Here is a 16,666-nt window from a genome sequence, read left to right as displayed (position 1 = left end):
AAACATTGATTGGTAACTGCACATGTCATTTACATTCTCCCACGTTCAAGCATACGAAGTAACGTTTTTATTTTGCTCCGCTTTGTTCGAGCTTCAGTTGGGAAAAGTTACCCGAAAGACTTTCACTGGTGCACCTGAGATAACTTGCGGAGAAAAACATGGACCAGTGTTTTCACTAGTCTTCCTCTGCTGTGTAATTCTGCAAGTAAAAACCAGTGGCTCTAAAGCATGGCTTCTAACGGTGCATCAGACTCGGACAAGCCATCGGTTTCTAACGTGGAACGAAGCAGAAGTCGTCTCTGCGATGAGTTTGCGTCATTGACCGGATCCGATAGCGGCGTGGCGCAGTGCTACCTGGCTGAACACGAGTGGGAGATGGAGGTACAGTAGACCGCTCTCCCCGGACACACCTTGCAGGTCACTACGGCAGCAAGTTACACAATGATGATGGTGGGGCCGGTTTTGGCAATTCAACACTGCTGCAGTTTATTTCACTGATTGAATTTAAAGGCTTTAAGATGTTTACAAATTTGTTATCTTGAAAAACGCAGTTGACCCCGATGCACCTGTCCGGTAACCTTTCAGAGAGCTTTGAATTCATTCTTTGAGGCTGATTTGGAAAAAGTATTTGAAGATGATATTCCAAACAGTGAGACCAGCCCCCCCAAAAAGAAGCAGAAAGTAGAGGAAAAACCTTCAGCAGACTGGTAGGTCTACTATCTTCCCTCCTTTTGACACTCTCCACGTTACTTGTGTTTGATACCTCCAAATTAATCAACCGTTTGTGAAACATTTGCAGTATAGATTTGACCGGAGACAGTCCAGCCTCGACACGCAAACCCTCAGATGAAGACGACAATAAACTGTCACTGATCTCCTGGAACGTGGATGGACTCGATACAGACAACCTTGGAGAACGCGCCAGAGGCCTGTGCTCCTTCTTAGTCCTGTAAGCTTGTTCATCTTCCCCGTCAGCATCAGCTGGTATTTTAGTTTGTCCGTTTGTGTCCGCTGCAGAGCAGTGCCCCTTAAAGTAAAAGGAAAAAATGTGTTTTTAAAGTTCAATCTTGTCTTCATGTAGATACACTCCAGACGTGGTGTTTCTACAGGAGCTCATTCCACCTTACGTCCAGTACTTGAAGAAACGGGCTGTCAGCTACCTGATCATCGAAGGTGCGTTGTGCTCAACAGGCCTTTGTCGCCAAATACTTTATGACATGTCACAGGAGGAAAAGTACAACATCATATAAGTACATTATGGACGGATTCTGTTGAGCCAGTCCTGGTATTGTGCTTGATGAAGCCTTTTGATTTCCCTGAAATGACAAGTCAAAACGTTTGCTTTAAAAAAAATACTAATAATAAAGCTTTCCCTACACTCCTGTTTCACTAAACTCTATTATTTTTGATCAAACGGGTGTCTGGTAGTGTTCAGTATCTGGAACTGAATAACAGTAATAAACTGATGCTTAGACCAAAGGTTTAAATGATCGGCTGAACGTTTTCCGTCCAGGGGGCGAGGATGGTTACTTCACCGGGATGATGCTGAAAAAGACACGGGTCAGATTCCTGGAGAGCGAGATAGTATCTTATCCTACAACTCAAATGATGAGGAATCTGCTTGTAGCTCAGGTTTGTCCAGGTTCATTCCAAATACTCCACGTGCAGCTCAACCCAAGTTGACTGAAATCTTTTTCTCTTTGAAATCAGGTGACATTCAAAGACCAGAAGCTGTGTCTGATGACGTCCCACCTCGAGAGCTGTAAAGGCCAAGCAGAGGAACGGATGAAACAGCTGCGAGTGGTGACTCACAGGATGAGAGAAGCGCCTGATGACGTCACCGTCCTGTTTGGCGGCGACACGAACCTACGGGACGCTGAGGTCAGTCGTTGGTCTTGGCATCGCAACATTTCTGGTTTATTTCCCTTTTATACAGGTGTTCACACGTTGTAGCTCTCTTTTTAAAATGATAAAATGCTCCATCTCAGGTGGCCAAGGTGGGTCTGCCCTCCGGTGTCTGCGACGTGTGGGAGCGACTGGGAAAGCAGGAGCACTGCCGCTACACGTGGGACACCAAAGCCAACAACAACAAGAAGGTGCCTTACATCAGTCGCTGCCGCTTCGACCGGGTCTACCTCCGGCCCGCGGCCAAGGACGGCGTCCCCCGCCTGGCCCCTGACCACATGGCCCTGGTGGGGCTGGAGAAGCTGGACTGTGGACGCTACACCAGTGATCACTGGGGAATTTACTGTAGCTTCTCCTCCGCATAGAAATGCACAAAACTGACTGAAACACGCCGGTTCTCAGATGAGCTCGTGTAGTTTACTTTTGTGTGTTTCAGTCACTGAACGTGAATAAATAATCAAAGATAAATTATCTGGTTACCTGTACATTTTACATTTTGATTTGTTTAATGTTGTCATTTGATGTGTCCCTTACTAGTGTATTTTTATTGTTTTAATTGGTTAATAAATGTAGAAAGAATCAATAAACGTGTCAACTCTGTGTATATGTGGTGTTGGTATCTGAACACTAGAGCGCAGCACAGGGTTCAATTGCACTTCTTTAAAATATGTTATCTAATGCCAGTGTGGATTCATCTTTTACATTAAATGAAAGAAATATCAGTCCGCCACTGAAAAGTGACTCCATAACTGGAGCTTTACTCGGACATAGACCATTTGTTCATTCATCCACTGAATGAACTTGACTGTTTTGAAGCTGACTTCCATTGAAAGACGGATGCAAGCGCATACTTACCTCACTAACACACCTGTTGTGAAAAAGGCACATTAGGATATGATTCACTTGCACAAATAATCTACACAACTCTACACTATCATCTCAGTTCCACCACTAACCCGATGTAACCTCGTCTCTGCCCTCGCGTTGCTTGGGACGTGTCCCTCTCAGGCGCCTCACACAGACTGAGCTGACCTCAGGAGAGGACACAGATGAGACTGTTTCGCTGGAAGCAGCCGTCATCAGAACAGGCCTCCCGTCCCTTTGTCCCCGTTTGTCCCCTGCTCCATGTTTCCTAATTAGCAAGGACATATGAGCCATGTCTGTCCAGCTTTAACACGCTTACCTCAAGCCTAAAACTAAAACATACAACACAAGGTGATGTCCCTATAAGGTTTTACGTTTCTAAAATACAAGAAATACCAAAAACGTAACAGGGACACAATGCTTTCACATTTTCTCTAATATGTGAAATAAAAATCAATCATAGGTTTCAATTTAAAGTGGTAGACTTTTTCTTTGGTTTGTCTCTCCAGAATGTTGCAATGAAAATAACTCATAATGCAAAATAGATAACGGGTCAGCTCGGATAGTCAAGGGCACGGTCTCCAATAAAAATACATTGATCTTTGCTCCCGGCCAGTACACGGCCGGAAGCAAAGATCAATGTATTTCTAGCTGCCCGATCAGCGGCAGAGTGCTGTCAGATATTTGAGTGCAACGCTTTTTTCCACCGTCTTTTGGAAGTGTGCTATTTTGTCCTTTTTTTCTCCACATCAGCATTGGTGAGAACCGCAGCAGGTCATAGATGGTACAGACGGAGGCTGTCCGGGCCGAGAAGGAGGTCATGTGATCTCTCCCCCTGCCCCCCCCCCCCCCGAGCAGGATTCCTCTGCCAGAGGCCGATCGACCTTAAACACTCGCACCACAGGTTTTCCTCTGGACGGCTGCGTAGACAATGTTCCAAGATCATTTCACTCACCTGTTTGTTTTTTTCCAATGACAATTCCTCTCCGAGATCTTTGTTTTGTTTACCATCTCGGATGTATTTTTGGAGCTATCCTCCAAAAGCGTCGCCCCTCAGTGAGATCCGGGGCTCTCATTTGAGGCCCGTCAAAATGAATGTTCTTGGTTTTGTGCGGACGTGTCCCCGTGCTGGCGGAGAGGCTGTGGGAAGAGGTTGAGGCGGCGTTAGACGATGATGGATCAGACACAGCTCTGACCCGAGCCCGTTAAGAGAGCGGCCGCTTGTTTAGTAGTCAAATACATTTCTGTGGCTACATGGAGGGAAAAAAGCGTTGTTGTTTGCGCTCAATGGATTTGTGATGTGGGCAACATTTCCATTGTGTGTGTGTGTGTGTGTAGATGGGGAACAGGTGTGTTGTCAAGCAGGATCGATCTGGACCATGTCCATCTGACACTGTCCACCTCCCCCCTCCATTGACAGGTTGTCACAGGCAGGGCAAGGGCACGCAACGCGGAAGAGGTGCTCTACATCACCGCCGCCACATCCATCACTACTTTTGTTCAAAACCTCTGTGACAAACTGCCCCTGAAGGCAGCGTTATTTCTGCCCTTACTGCTTCTGCTGCACATTTGAGGACCGGCAGTTATTTAGAGGTTTGCAAGATAAGAGGAACACTCCGGAGCGAGGACATTTTGTCTTCCATCGCTCTCAAAGGGTCGAGGATGAAGATGGATAATATGAAGGGACTTGCTGGGATTTGGGGCGAGGTCACGATGTGTCAGGAAAGGAGTTGATGAAACGTGTGGCAGCTCATGCAACGTTGGAAGGATTCGAAATGTTTATCAGCAACACATTTCTGTGGAGACGTCTCTTAAGAAGTAATACCGGTTAATTTAAACTGCTGAAATTCAACAAAGCAGTTAAGCAAGTAAAAGTGGATTAGATAAAACGTATAAAAGCAATAGTTTTCAGTGGAGGGAGATGTGAAGGATGATTTCTAAATCACTGATTTAATTGTTATCAATGTTATCTGTAGATTTTTATTTAATATAGTTTGTGTGAAACGTCTCAGCCAACTAGAAGAAAATAAGTATATATCCCAAGAGTAAACTCTAAATAAAATTAAAGACTATTAATTCATAAAGTTTGATAAGATTTTTAAGACATTTAAAAAATGTATATATTCAAAAGATGAGGAATATGGGAAAAAATAAAAAAATAATAGTTAAAGTTTGACAGGTTTTATTTTCTCTCTCATAAATAACACTTAACAAGCGTAATACAGCGATAAATATCAATATTTATACACTGTAAAATTCTATGTATCACAAAATACAGTATATGTGTAATGCACTTGATACAGATGGGAAGTATTGGATTTCATAGCACCAAACAAGACCCTTAACGTGACCCTAAGTTCATGATATCACATTTTAACAGTTGTGTGTGCAGTTACATCCCAGATTCAGGTCTTGTGTTGGTGTCTATGAAATATACTTCCCGTAGGAATCAGTTGTTGCATAACTATATCTATAAGTTAAATAGAGCCCACTGAGGAGGAAACAAAGCCTTTACTATAAAACCGCTCATCTTCACACAGTCAAGTTTTTCAAATCCCAGTTGACAGACTAAAACATTATGATGTGTGTCCATGGTGGTCGATCAAGTTTCACATACTTGATTTTTGTATTAAACATGGAATAATGTCCACCTCTGAGCACAACAGCTTCTTCAAATCACATTTTTTTTGGGAGGATACAGACACTTCCTAAAAATATCCCTGCTGTCGAGCGGAAGCCTCGAATAACAAAACGAATCTCCGTGTGTTGGAAAAATGAGAAAGAGTTGTGAGTGGATTTTATAAACCTCGCGGCCATAAAGTTCTCTCATCTCCGAAGTAAACTTTCAATTTCAGTGGAAAAACTGAAGAAGAAAAAAATAGTGTGACATGAGTGAGGTCGCTTGACTTCAATAAGCGACACACGGGTTTGGGGACTCTACGAATATGAACAAGCTGTTCTGATCACGTTTTTCTTCCACATAATAATAATAATAGTAATGATAATAATTGGCAGCTCAGTAATGTCTGTCAGAGGCAGCGGGAGGTAATCGGCAGGTTGAACACTGAAACACAAACCTGGGAATATTAATACTCAACCTTACAGCGGAACATGGGTCAACTCAAATGCAGTTTCAAGAGATAAGCACATCTTTTCCATTGGGAGCAAACCACTATTCCCAACAGATCTCACTGGTAGGACTTATATTATATACTTTTTTGCTTTAGACTTTCAAACATTATTGCTGAATTGATATGATGGGTTCAATTCACCCAACATTTAGCACGAAAAGAACTACAGCTTTAAAAGAGGACTGGCAGCATGGAATGAGTGGGGCCAACATTATTAAATCGGTCTCTGAAGAAAGAGGAAAAAAACATTTGTACGAAAATGAATAAACAAAATGTTTTGCCTGCATTAGAAATATAGGGATATAGATCAATATTTCATATAGGAGCCCTTATAATTCCTCATCCAGACTTTGTCTGAGGAGCAGCATCACAATAATTCATGTAAAATTAAAAAATATCACATTCATCACTTAAGTGTCCACGTTGTGTTTGATTGTCGGCTTCTGAGACACATCACTTTCAACTTTTGACCAACCAAACCTCTTCCAAGCTCAGTCTGTACAAAACATCGGTTTGAAGTGGACTGTGGCAACGATTCTACTGCACGAGAGCAACAAAAGTTGTTGATGGATCAATTCTATAATTACCAGCATTGTTAAGTAAGAAAATATAGGATAAGTCACATGCAGCCTCAGCTCAGTGTCAATTATCACATTATGGCACATAAAAAATAGCCTCTGTATCTCATCTAGCTTATGTGTCTATAATGCAGGTTAAACTTTGAATAAACACAGACTAGGCTTAAGGTTATTTTGATGCATTTCTGATTAGTTTGGATGCCGCACTGAAACATTCATGCCGTTACGTCACCATTTTTTGATGTATTGCACAGAATTGTCAGAACTACGGTCTTAAGAAAAAGTGATAATTGTAATGAAGAACATAATAACGAATGGAAAACTCCCCTCAGAACGAATCCTAAACATTTACAGGAAAGCGCGACATCTCAGCTTGAGCTCAGTGTGGCGATCCCTCCGCAGCCAAAGAGGAGCCGGTCGCACCGCACTTCAACTTTCCTGGCAGAATCATTCCTGAGTTTCCTTCTGTGAGAAACGCTCTCATCCCCAGCTGCTCTTATCAAAACTGCCAAAGCGCCAAAATGATCTCCGGGCAGAGGAGGCCGACTCCGCTGACGTGGTCATAAGCCAGCAGAAATCAAACCGTAACGCTCAAAAGGGAGCGCTCCCCCTCTCTCCGTACTCGGAAAATAAGACACTTCAAAAACGGAGCCAAATCTTTCAAAACATATTAATAAGGCCCTTATTATGTGTAGTGTGAATAAGCAGTGGATGAATAAAACAAATTTCGTATGAAAGAAAGGTGCATAGGTTGGCATTCTTTTGACACTGAAATGGAAAAACAATTCCGCGGGTCTGTAGAAAGCTCCAGATTGCACATTCATAGTGTTAGCAGGCCGCGAATGCCGAGCTAGTTTTTGGTGACTCACTCAGCAACGTCGTCATCGTGTTTGATCAAATATGACCACTGCCATCAGCACCATCTCTTCAAAAGGTGGAGGGCCCACACTTGTAAGATCACCGTACCTACTGAAGACGTGGACCTTCGAGGTCTTCGCACAAACGTGGCCAGAGTACGTCGTGGGAAAATCAAAAACCACGGCCACAACACGTTCCAGTCTCCCAACGGGTCACCATGCCTTCTTCAGTGTCGAAATTCGGGAAACCGAGCGGCGCGAGCGGCGATCACACCACATTGATGCAGTTTCCGCTGCCCGCCGCCGTCCTCTTGCTGCAGTAGGTGAAGCTGCCGTGATTGGTGGAGGAGCCGTTCATGTGCGACGACTTCAGCTCCATCTGGCAGGCTGCGATGGCGGCGTTGAGCTCTACCTGCGCCCGGTGCACGACGTAGAACATCAGGCCGATGCTGATGACGATCTGCAGGGGACGGAGGAGGAAGTCACGGTCCACACAGGAGGGATCGCTTAGTTTTTTTCATTCTTATGGGGGTGAACTAAATTAAACCAAAAAATTGCCTCATGCAGTGAAAAAAAAGCGAAGTAAGCCTCCACAAATGTTGATACGTCTTGTCTCCTTATACAAGTTCTAATTGATTAAATCAAGGTTTACCAAGACGTCTTCCAATCCGACACCAAAGCTCTCTTAGCCACGAATAAAACATCTTTAGGCGAAATACTACGTGTTGAAGGCCAGTTGTCAAGTCGGAGCAATAGCTTTTTGTTCTGCATGCACGACCAATACCTCGTCAGTTTTAAGCTGACCCCATTGACTTCTGACCCCTGTAAACTCTTCAATTGCTGCCGTAAGAGACAACCCATGACGGATTAGTACTTGCTTAGTACTTAAGGTTTAAATGGAGCACAGGTGTTGGAAATGTTGTGAATGCTTGGAATGACCTTTGGGTCAGCTGAGAAGAGGTGTGGGCATATCTTGCAACCCTAAAGCCTCGAGACATTCACGTAACTTAATACTAGCAGATGTATCAGATGTCAATGCTTGGATCTTGAACACTGAGGGAAAACAAAACCTGCTTCACCTGCTGAACACGTCATTACATTCATGGGTTGTGGGAACTGATGCGCTCTACTTCTAACTTTTAAACGGCCACATCCACGATGGCTTCAGGTCATTGCACATATCACCACCCTCAGCTCACCTGCAGGCTGAACACAAAGTAGCCGCTGATGCTCTGCTCAGCGATGACGTCCTCCATGGTGCGAAGCGTGGTGCCCAGGTAGGAGTTGAGCAGCTGAGTGGGCAACAAACCCACAGAGGAGGCCACCAGGTAGTTTGGCAAGGACACATCTGTGATCTTAAGATAAAGAAACATCTTACAAACTTAAAAGAATTAGCATGAAACAAGTAACTAGTATGTATTTGAGCAAAGATGGATTATTTAAAAAAATAGTCCTATCGTGGGAAAGGTTTTGTAAATGTATTTATATTGACACAACTAAAAAATACATCTGCAATTACAATCAGTATCCATCTGAATAAAAACACGGTTCTGCGAAGCCGTCACCCTTGATGAAGTGATGACATAACATGTGAGGACGCGACCTTAGCACTGTGACTACACTGGCAGATAGCGGTGCGTTACAGACACACACACACACACACACACACACACAGACACCGCCGGGGGCCGACACAAAGGGTCTCTTTGCATTGAATCCTAAAGCCTCTGCTTTGAATCACACTACCCTGGATTACAATTCACAGGACGCTGAGGTCGTCAACGCCTGGTTAATCAAGCCGATGACATGCGATTGTTTATCCTCGGTGCGCTTAGTTGAACATTTCCTCCCCCACACTATCATGCAAAAGGCCTTTCTCCTTGAGAGATAAGCACTGACGTGTCCGCACTCTGTGCCGACACGATCGGCAGCGCCTTTAGGTGATCGCCGCGACGTGACACGTGAGCCCATGAGAGCTTGAAGAAAAAGAAGACAAGGAGTGGAATCTCTTTTCTCTCAGCAGTTATTCTTCAGTGGTGACACAAATGTCTTCTGAAGTCCATCCCAACCCAGACATGCAGCGTATGCAGCAGTGTTATATACAAACTGCATAAGCATGCAGCAAACTCCAGCTGAACCGCCTACTCGTTAATGCGAGCCGGTGTATCGAGATACTCATAAAAAAAAAAAACCCGTCTGATTTATTCAGAGCAGCTTGGAGTTTGTGCTCGTACACAAAGACAGGAAATAGACGGCCTGGACTGAATGGGACATTTTAGGACTGCTAGATCGTTATGTTTGTTCCACTTTTTATCTGGACTTGCACTGGGTTTAGTGAGGGGGGCGGAACTAATGGCTGCAAAAGCACGTTTTCCTGCAGTTGGGGTCCAAACATTAGGAATCACTTGAGAAATGTCCTGATCAGCCCGTTATGACGGCAGAGTCCATTGCTACAACGTTACAGAAGGACCTAAATGTCTCCACTTTGCCCACTTAGGATTCACATAACATCTGTCTGAGTTGTGCCCTGCTTTTGCTAACTACTGCAGTCTCTGTGGCGTTTTAGGTTACCCGCTATAATGTAGCACAGTCCACTTCAGCAGATAGAAGCAGAGGGGGGGGGGATCAGTGAAATGTAGCCGCATCCACAGTAAGTGCTCACCAAGGGCAGAGCGGACAACACCATGAGCCAGCTGAGGACTAGAAGGACCCACCCCTAGTTTCACCGCTCATTGTGGAGAATAAGATACACCATAAGTTTCAGCTGGCCATAACACAAGCTACCGGCTTTACGATTAATTATTTTTAAAGGTGCAGTCAAGAACCCGAGCTTCGCTGTGCAGGCTGGGACGAGATGACTTCGCCGGCACCGAATAAACTCCGGCGTAAGGCTCAGTCGGACCTTCCCTTCACAAAACCCTTTCACACTGAGGTCCTTGTCTGAGGAGTCAACAGTTTGATTTGGCTGTTTTCTGCAGTCCATCTGCATCAATCATTGACTGATTTGCATCACTTTCTAACTGGTCACAACATTTGTTGGCAAACATTTGCTTGTTTACACATCCAGCAGTTACGGAGGAGCTGCAATACCCTTTTAGTGTTTCTGTCCAACACAAACTCTTATTTAGGGCACTGTAGCTTCTGGATGCTTCGAGAGTGGTGGTACACGGAATGAGGCCAAACCTTTGCACAGGATGCAGGTGCATTAGTAAATAAATAAATAAAATAAGTCTATAAATATCCATCAAAGGGAGCAATCACAAAAGTCACAACAGTGAGTCAACCACATGCTGCATTTTCAAAAGACTAACAGCAGTCAAAAATCTAACTAAGCAGAATATAAAACTGATTTGATCCAAAATTACCCACTTTTCTAGCAGGCAGCATTTCACATAAATTGTTTATTTGCCTTCCCCGGTAGAAAAAGAGAAGCAGATGTATAAAAGAAGTGATTGAAAACAGGCTTTCAATTCGTCCGCCTTTCAATTTGACCTGAAGAGATGGTGGAGTAGCAATCAGGCGAGTGACCGTGGTAGCAGCTGGTTAACAGTGTAAACTGTGTGTCACTTTGACTTTGACACCTCGTTCCCACCTCAGAGTGGAACAGGGAGTTCACTGTTGGAAGCTGCATCCATGATCCTTGCACAAGTGGGACACTGCAACCTTTGCACAGAGAGAGCTGTGTCCGGGCCGCGGTGCCCCGGGTGCGAGCGGATGACAAACAGGAGCCGTTTAAGTCAGTCAGGCAAAAGAAGACCATCTGCTAGGTTTGGATGTCTTGTTCAAAATCTGTTTTTACACAGGAACTGTCGTCCCCGGCCCGGGCCAAAATACATAAGTCATTCATTTTTAACTTCACAGACGGTCTCTTTTAGCTCAAAGTGAATCCTAAACTTAACCCAGAGCCGCTCACGCCGGCCTTTAAACAACAACGTGTTGAACAACAAAACCTAAACAAAGGAACAATGCACGTGCATTCAGACACATCCTCCATTCAAATTTACTCAATGAAATGATCTTCCCTTTTCAGGAGCACTTCCACTTTTTTTTAGCTCCCCACTCACTGTTGGACTGTACTGGGGAAAGCACAGGCATTTTATTATGAGGTTCTTCTCAAATACCGACAGCCTGCTCAAAGTGCAGCAAATATGTTTACTGCCTGTTCCAACAGTCAGCTGATTCCTGGGGTCAGCTTACCTCACTGCTGCCCAATGACTAGTGTCTCTTATCGGAAAGGGTTGTTTTACTCATGAATAATGAACTTGTGTTAACCGTGCTACAACAAATAACCAATTGAGAAAGAGAAAAAATGAAATGACATGAAGACAAATACTTAAATTAAAGTAAACCACCGTTTGTCGAATGCAATAATCTCCATGAGCTGAACAAAACTGGATTAAGTTTAACTTAATTAGAGTAAGGCAGTGTTTCCTCTACCATTGTAACAATTTTTTTTGGCGATTTTCTCATGCGTGGCAGTTCGACTCTGACACGTGTGCAAATATGTCCGTGTGGCGCTCGCACCAGCTGAGCAGAGAGCACCATCAGACTGAGCTACACCACAGAATTAGGGATGCTGTGTAGGATATTATTGTTTCACGGTTACATCATTCTGAACACAATTTGAAACAGCTTTTCAAGATGATGAAATTAAACGTAAAAGTTATACCAACTATAGCTTTGAAATGAGAGAAAAGTGAAAACAGCCGTGACAGAGTCAAAAACATTGTGAAAGAGTTAAATAAAGTGAGTGTTTATTATTGGGTGGTTGGAAGTGTGTATTTGGCCGTCCATAGGCAAAGCCAAATATGTCCTAGTAAAATGCTTCATTCCAGAAAACGTACTAACTCTGTAATTTGCAATTACTGTGTTTCTGAATCCAACTTACATCTACTTAAATCTTTTTCCCTTTCCAGCCTCAGGCTGTGCATCAACTCCTTTAAGCTATAAATGCCTTTTAAGGGCTTCTCTACGTGTTCACTTCAGGATGTTTGTGCTGCTTTTGTTTTCTGTCTTCAACACTATTCAGATTCTCTTCTTTTCCTATAGGTTTCCATATACACAGTGCAATATTCGAAACAGCTAAAGTGGAGGGCAATGGAAATATCTGTGTATCCTAGTTCGGTAGGAGGAATTCCAATGGAACTGGCATAAATGAATATTGTGCGAAGACATCACCAGTTGTATTTTTGAAGGACTGGTTGACGATGAATTTCACCAGCATGATATTGCAATTCAGAAAATATGTGGTTGCATATAGACCAAAAAAAAATGGACGCAGACCCTGAAAACTATTTTTCCAATAGGTGTTCATTTTGTCCAAGACGGATTTACCTTCGGATCAAAATTTGTCATTTTTGTTCGGACAATTGTTCATGACATCTTAGTTGATTTCTTATAACATAGTAACATATACCTTGAGGCTTTTACTATTTGGAGTAGATGGATAATCAGCAGACACTAATGATTCATTCCATGCATGAAGGTCAAGGGCCTCAGCTAAAGCGTAGGAGTGCGGCTTAAATCAATATTGTGAAACAGCTCAGCTTCATACTGTCGGTAACATTGTGTTTGTTGGCTTCAAGGACTTCAGATTTAACTTACAGACTAATGTCCATAATTTAGTTTACATTATTATATCATCACCAGATCGTTATGGAGTCCAGATAAACCATTGCTCCACATTTGAAAACCCAAACTAAGACTTGATGGCTCGAACAGATAAAATAATGCATGTCCCGAGGCAGCGATACAATTTATTTTATTGAAGCATTTTCTCCATCTACAAAGGGGATTTCCTTTGTCTGGGGACAGGACTCTTATTGTATTTTCTGCCATTAGACTTTGGTTTGCCTCGACAGGGTTAAGCAGCAGAACACTTATGCCAAGTTCAATGTCTAAAGTTCATCGCAACAACATACGATACTCATGATACTCCCGGCCTGTTTGTGGCTGGTTTCCAGCTACTTGTGATTTATCCTTGTGGTAGATTGGCCTTGCAAAACAGCAAAGCATTTACCTCTAAAGTCAAAAGGTTACAGGGTCAGTTCTCATGTTTGCAACGATTCGTTCAACCCATGAGAGTTTACAATAGACCCTATGTGACGTGTAGACTATGTGTCTAATATATGTGTCTCGCTTCTAAACTGAAAACAGGTCGTAGCGTTTTCATACTCACCGAGAAAACTGCATTTTGGAGCCCAAATGGTATAGGGGTGAGTCTCGCTAAGGCCACAACTTTGAGTCCACTTCCTCCCTCCACCACTCGAATGACGGCACTGAGCTGCTCACTGTTCCCAACCTTGTTCAACACCCACTCAGTCAAAAGACGTTTGCACACCAGGTGTGCCACAAAGGTCCCTATTAAGACTCCGACCATGACCAGTCCCATGCCCAGCACGAAGCCGTAGAGGTAGCCAGCTGCCACATTAAGAACAATATATCCCCATCCGCATGGGAATGACACGATGATCAACCCAACTATAAACAGCAAGGCTCCGACGAGGCTGTCCAAGCTCTCCACCCAAAGCAGGAGGTCCTTCAGGTACTGCCGAACCAGTGCCACCGAGGAGAAGCACACAGCCGTGAGGACGCATGCCAGCAGGGCGCTCTTGAAGCAAAAGGTGGTGATGCAGCACGGGTGTCTGAACTCGCCACTGCTGAAGGACGTTCCTCCCGCGTCGCCGACGACCTCGGGGTCTCCATCCGACTTCCCGATGACGGCCCCTGACTCGTCGAAGGTGCTGCATATCAGGATGTCGATCTTGTCACAGTCATCCATGGCGGCCTTCTGCACCCAGCGGTTGAGCTGAATCTGCGCCTTACCCACTGCATGCTTGACAAGTTTGGTGAAAAGCTGCACAGTCGTGGAGCCTGACATGTTGGCCCTCAATTGAGCTCCGGGGGGCCCAACAGAAAAGCTCAGGTGAGCAATCTGACGTGACGACAGCTGTGAAGCTTGACGTTTCTTAAATCCAGCGAAAGTCGGTTTCTAGCAAAATCAATGTGTGGAGCTTCAACGGAGACATGTGTACATGGACTTGGAGGGGAGGGGGCGGGGCTTTAGCAGCGGCATCGCATCGTTACGCAACTCTGACAACAACCGCGTAGTGAGACACACAGATGAAACCCGTCACTCTCCTTGGCCATTGCATTGAAATGTCCAGTATAGCGGGGTTTATCTCGGGTACACCAACTGGACAAGGTTCCAGTCCAGCAACTCAAAAGTGCCAGTGTGGTCTCCGTGTGAAAGGCTCGCCATGTTCAAGAGCCGCGAGCCCTCAGCCGAGGACAGCGTCGCGTCAACGGGCGGGCGGATGGAGCAGCCGAGGGAGGGAGGGAGGAGAGCAGTGGACGCAGCGACACCGACCACCAGAGTCTTCTTTGGACGTATTGACCGCAGTCGACGTGGTGTAAGAGCGCCAACTTCACGACTCCTCCCGCATTGCCCTCGCCGGCTAACGGTGTCAGACTAGCAGGGATCGACGCGGCGCCTGTCGTTAGCTAGATGACGTTAGCGCGCGGCGTTAGTCAAAGTCCACCGTGACAAATAACAGACGTGACCGCCGTTGGCCTCTTGCTCTTCCGACGCGTGTCCCTTCCTGCCGGAGCGACTGGAAATACGGTTTTGCTCTCTGTCTCTCCGGTGGCTGTTGCTGTTTTTTTTTTTAACCGTCGCCTTCCTTCCACACTAGAAACTGCTGGTGTTGACGCTTTTGAAGCTATTCATACACCACTGTTTGTGTCCCAGAATGCCGAGCGATCGCGGCCCACGTGACCAATCATTTGACTTTCTAATCCAATCACGACGCTCTGACTGTCATCGCGAGATTTGTGCGGGTTTTTACGATAAATTGTGTTTGTTTTGGATCAAATAACAATTGCAATTGGTCTTTGCTGTCAGTCACTATTACCCCATACTCCGCGGTACAAACTGCGATATGGTACTGCAATTAATTAATTATTTAGGCAAGGCAAGTTTATTTGTATAGCGCTTTTCATACACAAGGCAGACTCAAAGTGCTTCACATTAGATTAGATCACTTTAATCAATAATGAAATCAATGGAAAAAATGTATTAATAAAGAAGCAGCAGTTTAACATTTACGAAGTGACAACACATACAATTATGCTTAATTCACCAATCAACACGTCAGCATGGATTTTAATACAGCTCGTAGAAGTTGATTTTTCAGATGTATTAGACATTTTGTTCCTAATCTGAAAATGTTACTTGTGAGATAAAGTTATTAATAATAAAGTAGAGAAATGCAGGCTACATATTTTCTTCAACTGTTAGGAAGGGTAAATATTTCGAAACTATACTGATGATTAGCAGTTTTAGAAGAAGTACACATTTCCAAAACCTAGGTAAAAGTAACACCACAATGCCCAATTACTTTATTACAAGTACAAGTTTAGCAGTTTTACTTATGTAAAAAGATTAACTAAATATAGTTGGTCTGTCCAAAGTACACATTATATAGAATTAGTGCATTATCATATAACTCACATTATTGTGATATTTATATTGTATCTACCAGTAACTATTAATATTTAGTTTTGTGTTCTATTTTGTGGTCTTTAATGTGTTTTTCATATTTCTGTTGTTTATTTGTACATCTATGTATGATTGAGAGCAACGTGTCACCGGAGACAAAGTCAATGTATGTTCACGCATACATGGACTTTGCCAATAAAGCCAATAAAGGCCAATAAAGATGATTCTATTGTGGTTATGAATTAACATGTAGGCAGCATGGTAGTTTTGTAGATGAGCAAATTGTACCTGTTAATGCAGGCAGCTCAGATGTTGATCAGCTGTACCCGCTGTGAAATAAAGTACAATACAATATTGCTCTAAAATATAGGAAAGCGGATATATAAAGTAGAACAAACTACAAAGTAAAGTACTATGAATTGTATGTCTCTTAAAATAATGTGATTAAGGCCTTCTCATGTACATTGTAACATTGGGAAAGGTTGTAGTGTAATTATTTATGGTAAATCATATCACAAAAAGCGGGATTTTTATTATTTAACAGTGTACAATTTTATTTCCATATATTTCTGAAACAATACAGCATAGCATAGTAGCCTGAGGGAAATTTCCTTACTTGGCATGCTCCCCATAAATTCCTAATGAGAGGAGTGAAGCAGACAATATGTGCATTCATGCATCTGTGCAGCCCACCGCCTGGCTCTTCCAGATGTGGACAAATTAAGTTATTTTACGGTATTCCTGAAAGAAAATTCGGATGCCTACAATTTCTTTTAAAAAAAAGATAATTTAATTAATGTGAGGACGTGTATAAACAAAGCTGTCATTAAA

The 16,666-nt window shown here is 43.6% G+C and overlaps 2 protein-coding genes across 2 annotated transcripts; one reads left to right on the top strand and one right to left on the bottom strand.

Moving 5' to 3' along the window:
• The first annotated feature begins 126 nt into the window (after positions 1–126).
• On the top strand, positions 127–2,492 carry tdp2b (tyrosyl-DNA phosphodiesterase 2b). The gene is made up of 7 exons (XM_040189731.2): positions 127–381; positions 586–707; positions 800–949; positions 1,082–1,173; positions 1,514–1,632; positions 1,711–1,881; positions 1,989–2,492. The coding sequence occupies exons 1-7, from the start codon at positions 229–231 to the stop codon at positions 2,268–2,270; spliced, it is 1,089 nt and encodes a 362-aa protein (XP_040045665.1). The 5' UTR covers positions 127–228; the 3' UTR covers positions 2,271–2,492.
• A 2,442-nt stretch (positions 2,493–4,934) lies between these two features.
• tmem64 (transmembrane protein 64) lies at positions 4,935–15,142 on the bottom strand. The gene is made up of 3 exons (XM_040189733.2): positions 13,514–15,142; positions 8,535–8,690; positions 4,935–7,795 (listed from the first exon to the last, which is right to left on the bottom strand). Exons 1-3 carry the CDS (start codon positions 14,213–14,215, stop codon positions 7,604–7,606), a joined length of 1,050 nt encoding a protein of 349 aa, XP_040045667.1. The 5' UTR covers positions 14,216–15,142; the 3' UTR covers positions 4,935–7,603.
• Between the last annotated feature and the right edge of the window lie 1,524 nt (positions 15,143–16,666).

Source organism: Gasterosteus aculeatus, chromosome 10, assembly GCF_964276395.1.
Source record: "Gasterosteus aculeatus chromosome 10, fGasAcu3.hap1.1, whole genome shotgun sequence".
NCBI classification, from domain to species: domain Eukaryota; kingdom Metazoa; phylum Chordata; class Actinopteri; order Perciformes; family Gasterosteidae; genus Gasterosteus; species Gasterosteus aculeatus.
Note: the sequence above shows the minus strand (reverse complement) of the source record. Positions and strands in the feature narration are given on the sequence as shown.

Coding starts and splice junctions, on each gene's coding strand:
- tdp2b (XM_040189731.2), top strand. CDS start 229: ATGGCTTCTAACGGTGCATCAGACTCGGACAAGCCATCGGTTTCTAAC. Junction 382..585: donor AACACGAGTGGGAGATGGAG/GTACAGTAGACC, acceptor GTAACCTTTCAG/AGAGCTTTGAATTCATTCTT. Junction 1,882..1,988: donor CGAACCTACGGGACGCTGAG/GTCAGTCGTTGG, acceptor GCTCCATCTCAG/GTGGCCAAGGTGGGTCTGCC.
- tmem64 (XM_040189733.2), bottom strand. CDS start 14,215: ATGTCAGGCTCCACGACTGTGCAGCTTTTCACCAAACTTGTCAAGCAT. Junction 8,691..13,513: donor TCCAAAATGCAGTTTTCTCG/GTGAGTATGAAA, acceptor CTTTATCTTAAG/ATCACAGATGTGTCCTTGCC. Junction 7,796..8,534: donor ACTTTGTGTTCAGCCTGCAG/GTGAGCTGAGGG, acceptor CGTCCCCTGCAG/ATCGTCATCAGCATCGGCCT.